This window comes from Penaeus vannamei, chromosome 10 (assembly GCF_042767895.1).
Source record: "Penaeus vannamei isolate JL-2024 chromosome 10, ASM4276789v1, whole genome shotgun sequence".
Classification (NCBI taxonomy): domain Eukaryota; kingdom Metazoa; phylum Arthropoda; class Malacostraca; order Decapoda; family Penaeidae; genus Penaeus; species Penaeus vannamei.
This window is the reverse complement of record NC_091558.1, coordinates 16,833,432-16,838,431: the sequence shown is the minus strand read 5'-3', so window position 1 is coordinate 16,838,431 and position 5,000 is coordinate 16,833,432. Positions and strand designations below refer to the sequence as shown.

At 35.6% G+C, this 5,000-nt stretch overlaps 1 protein-coding gene across 1 annotated transcript in view; it reads left to right on the top strand.

The window, feature by feature from the left end:
• The window catches only part of LOC113803729 (ribosome biogenesis protein WDR12 homolog), a 14,036-nt gene that overhangs the window by 1,815 nt on the left and 7,221 nt on the right, over positions 1 to 5,000 (top strand). The window contains exons 2-5 of the mRNA XM_027354541.2: positions 2,054 to 2,142; positions 2,589 to 2,802; positions 3,166 to 3,330; positions 3,812 to 3,987. Of these exons, the coding sequence (XP_027210342.1) occupies positions 2,054 to 2,142; positions 2,589 to 2,802; positions 3,166 to 3,330; positions 3,812 to 3,987 (644 nt within the window). The remainder of the gene's footprint in view (positions 1 to 2,053; positions 2,143 to 2,588; positions 2,803 to 3,165; positions 3,331 to 3,811; positions 3,988 to 5,000) is intronic.

Here is a 5,000-nt window from a genome sequence, read left to right as displayed (position 1 = left end):
TCTCTCTCTCTCTCTCTCCCTCCCTCCCTCCCTCCCTCTCCCTCTCCCTCCCTCTCCCTCTCCCTCTCCCTCTTTCTCTCTCTTCTATCTCTCTTTCTTTCTCTCTCCCTCACTGTCTTTCTAATTCTCTCATCCTCGTTCTCGTCCTCTCTTTCTCTCCTCCATTTCCTCTCTTCCTCTCTCCCCTCTCCATCTTCCTCTCTCTTTCTCCCTATCTCATCCTCTCTCCCTTCTCCCTCTTCCTCTCTCTTTCTCCCTATCTCATCCTCTCTCCCCCTCTCCCACCTCCTTACATTTTTCCATCTGTATCTCACACTTCATCACCCTTCATTTTATGGTAGAGGTGATTTTTTTCAACTTTGATAATACACTGTTCAAATTACTGTGTAGTATACCAGCATGAGACTTCAGACCCATGATAACTAGTGTTGTCTGGAATCCCATAGACAAGCCTACCTTCTGTCTCTCAGGGAAGGATGCTAGGCATATGAGGTTGGGCCTCCATGACATCCCAGTTTAAGTTGTGGTCTTGACATGTGAGATGTGTTCTTGGGGCTCCTGTGTGTACCATAGATACAAGGTGTCATTGCCCGGCATCCATGATTCTGGAGAAATGGGGTCAAAACTATTTGTGGATCATAAGGCCTGGTGGACTGGAGAATCCCTGATGTTTGCACCAGATGTCTGGAAAGTTTAAGCAACATACCTCAGTACTGTGGCTGGCTGTGATTGATAAATCATATGTCCCTGTTTTTTAGGGCAATTTTTTACTTTTTTTATTGATTTATTTTTCATTGCTAATTTCATGGTTCAATATTACTATTAGATAGATAAGTTAATCCACTAGCAATGGTACATTTTCAAGCCTAAAATTATATTTTCTTGGCGTCTTCAAAATTGGCACGTGGGCGAGTCCAGTTACCTGCCCACGCGCCTAGCACTGCCCATCACGGGTGACAAAATCAGAGCGCAAGCTCCGATATAGTGTCACACTGGCAGGACACCCGGTAATGTTTACTTCTCCGGGTGTCTCATATGACACCCGTCATAAGTGGGTTTAGAACTGTATTACTTTCATGATGATATTTTGGCAGTGATCTTTGTGCAATTTCTATAGTTATTTTTTAGGCATTAAAATTTGTCCAGGATTGCAGACACAAGTTATGTAATTGATTAAAGGTTAATTCAGGTTATACAAACCTCAGATGAAACTTGCATATATTGAAAGATGCAGTTTTCATGCATAAAAACAGTTGGACCCAATAGCAGAGTTGTTTAATGTGGTCTTTAAGGGTTAACCCTCTACAATCCAGATGATGAGACCATCGCATTATGAAAAAATTTGGCTTGAGGGGCGGATGAGGTGAACATGATGTGATGGGAACTTAATGTTATTAGAATTTCGGCTGATGACCAGAATGATGGGAATGACTCGCTGCAAGTGCACAAAGCTCTTGGAGGATGATTAGATGCAGTGGGCATTTAGGAAGGGACTTTTATATTATATCCATCAATAAATGAGTGTGGACTGTGTGTAAAAATGTTCTCAAGGCTTGGTCAATTTCTCCCTCAACCATTGGATCATTTCACTATATCATATTGGCCCACCCCCCTTGAACTGAGAATATCTGTTTCCTTCAATTAAGTTGTAATAAATTGACTTGCAAGTAAATATGAGTTGATGCTCAAAATTTTAGTTTCCATATTATGTCAGCCTATACACTTGTCAGTTCAGATGTGTTAATAAGGTTGGAAAGAAGTTTTTTCCCCATTCTTTTTTTAGGAATTATGTGAAAAATGGCTTCCTCTTATAGACTGATCTTTATATTTTGATTTCCTAGTGTGTAATACCATCTCAACTAGCCCTCAACTTTCTTTTTGTTTTTTAGCATTCTGTAGCTTATCATATTGCATATAAATGAGTGGAGTCTTGGAAATTATACATATTTGCATTTCATGAGATATGGACATCATGTACATCTTCAGACCTGTCTGGAACAAGTTGATAGGTCTGGCAGCAGATTTTCTGAATATTATATTTGTTTTCTTACAGATATGCAGTACCTGGTGTTTCTGTGTCTGTACCAGCAGATGCAAGCAATGAAGACCTTAATGAAATTATCAAAACATATATATGCCAAGGTATGTTATTGCATAGATTTAACTCCTTAGCAATGGGTGCATGCACTGTATCATTGACCTAATGCTGTTGAGGATGGCATGTACTAGATGTACATCCCATGTTTACTGTGATTTTAGTTTATTTATTGTGTAGGTCCATAAATGTTAATACCATCATAATGATGCTAATGTCGGTGATAATGATAAAAATATCAAACAACTCTTGCTTGTGAATAGATAGGTTGATCAAAGAAAACCATTGTGGACAGGGCATGTATACACACTTCCAGAATCAGCAGGTTGAAAAGGATAAATATTTTTCTTTCGTCCTTCCTTTTTTCTGAGAAAGATATGTTAGGCTTATTTAAAAGATATATCTAATGTATTGCCTTTCATTCTTATGCTGGTAAAATTTATAAAAGTTTCTTTCATTTATTATAGTCTTAACATGATTTTACTTTTTGCAGGGTCAAAGATTAAAGCTGCAGATGTTCCCACATTTGACTTTATTGTGGAAGGGCAGATTCTGAGAAGACTGTTGGATCAGCATCTCCAAAAGCTTGGAAAAAGTTTTGAAAATGTTATAAGTATTGAATACTTTGAAAGACTTCCACCACCAACGCCCAAAGAGTCTCTTAACCACGATGACTGGGTGTCTTCTGTCCATTCTACTGAAGAATGGTAAGAGTTTAAGAAGAGTTCTTGTCCTGTTCTGAGAATCTAGTTCTACAGTCATGCAGGAAAAAGGCAACATCATTAAACTAATGTTTTTTTCTTCAAAAAGAAATAAGCTATATTTCAAGTTACTGTGCCACATCTCAAAACCAAGACAAGGAATATATTTCAATAAATCTAGTTTATACATCATAGGGGTTTTCTACCACAGTAGTGTTTTTTTAATTCAAGACAATGCATGAATTGTCTCAAATTTGTAAATATTTTTATTTTAAAAAATCAAATTTTATATTTCACTTTGGGGGATATTAGCAACGAAAACTTTTTGTATTAGAGACTGTTAATAATGTACTTTTTCTTGAATTGCAGGTTATTAACAGGTTGTTATGACAACACCCTACATATATGGGATGTGAAGAATTTGGGTAGAGGAAGAATTAAAGATGCCCATAAGCTGAAAATTCCTGCCCACAATGCCCCTGTCAAAGCAGTGACATGGGCAAAAACTGATTCGGATGTTAAAACATTTATCAGGTAAAATCCCTCTTTTAGTGAGAGAGTGTGAGACAGAAACAGAGATTATTATTATTATAGTTATTGATGTTGTTGCTATTATTATTATTTTAATATTGATATAACACCACCAATCACCAATGCCAGTATTAATTTTGTTATTATCATCATTATTGCTGTTGTTTTTATTATTATTATCATCATTATTAGTATTATTGTTATTATTATTGATATTATTATTATTATTATTATTATTATTATTATTATTATTATTATTAATATTATTTCATTATTATTATCATTATTGTTGTTGCTGTTATTGTCATTATTATTACTATTATTAATTACCATTTCTATAGCTGTTAAAGTTATAATTGTCATAAGTTTTATTATAATTGCTTTTAGTATCATTATTATTATTATTATAATTATTATTATTATTATTATTATTATTGGAATTTGATTTAGATTTGTTGGCACTGAAACATCAAGTTTCTTTCAGCACTTCAATTGACCAGTCAGCATATATATGGAAGTGGGATAGCAATACAAACACAGTGGATTGTGTTAGTCGATGCTGTGGTCATAGCCAGAGTGTTGAGTGTGTGGCAGTAGACCAACTGAAAGGTCTCTTTGTCACAGGCTCCTGGGATACTCGACTGAAAGTCTGGGCTGTAGGTGAGTTGTCATATCACTCGTTGGTTTTGAAGGCTATCCTCGTCTTCACTGCTGTTTTTATCACCTTCACTTCCAGATACATCACTGTTGCAGTCCATTTCAAATTCATCTAGATTGTCAGCAGATTTCCTCACTCCACTTTGTTCTAGCATTTTCCTTTTTTGTTTGGTTTTCACATTCTCCTTTTGAGGAATGTGGTTTTGCCCTAGTCTGGAATCCAGGCCCTTTCAGCTGGAGATCATCCAATTTTTTTGTGCTAGTAGATTTTTTTAAACTGAATTTTCTCATTGGAAGATGCTTATGTCTTGGGGGTTTGGCAGATTCTGAAAAATAATATTTGAAATATACTGGATATTGATCAAAGCATTGGCGTAGATCTGTGGCAGATGACTTTACAGAGTCCAGACTGGGTTTTGCCATCTCCTCAGAGCTCCCTAATATCCCATTGTGTAGTATTAATAATCAATAATATAGGAAAATCTGGTGTATAGACTTCAAAGTGATATCAAGAAAGAGAAACATTCAATTAACAATGTAGGTGCAGACAGTGCCTTACATCTTATGATCAGTTGATGGTGATCACAGCCTAAGAGTTGAAATTTTTTGAGCAAAACTTTTTATTGATAATAAGTTTATGCAAAATATGATCTCTGTGAAAGAGTGGTACATAATTACAGTACTTTCGGTAAACTGGTGTAGATGATGAGGGAATGATTACTAGACATTTGTTAATAAATTATTGAACTGAGCACTGAAAGATATGGGTCAAAGAAATAGCCGTTTAATTTTTATTATGGACTTATAAATGATTTGGTTTCCTGGAATATATAAACTAGAAATCTCATTTCAGTTTTATTGTGCAATGTGCAACTTAGGTAATACTGAGGTACATTTGTAGTTGCTTTTTTTTTCTATCATTATTGCTGTGGCTGTTGCTGTTTATCTAAACTCATAGCCTACATATAATGTAGGGTTCATGTGATGGCCAAGGTGATTAGGCTTCTGGTTGACGT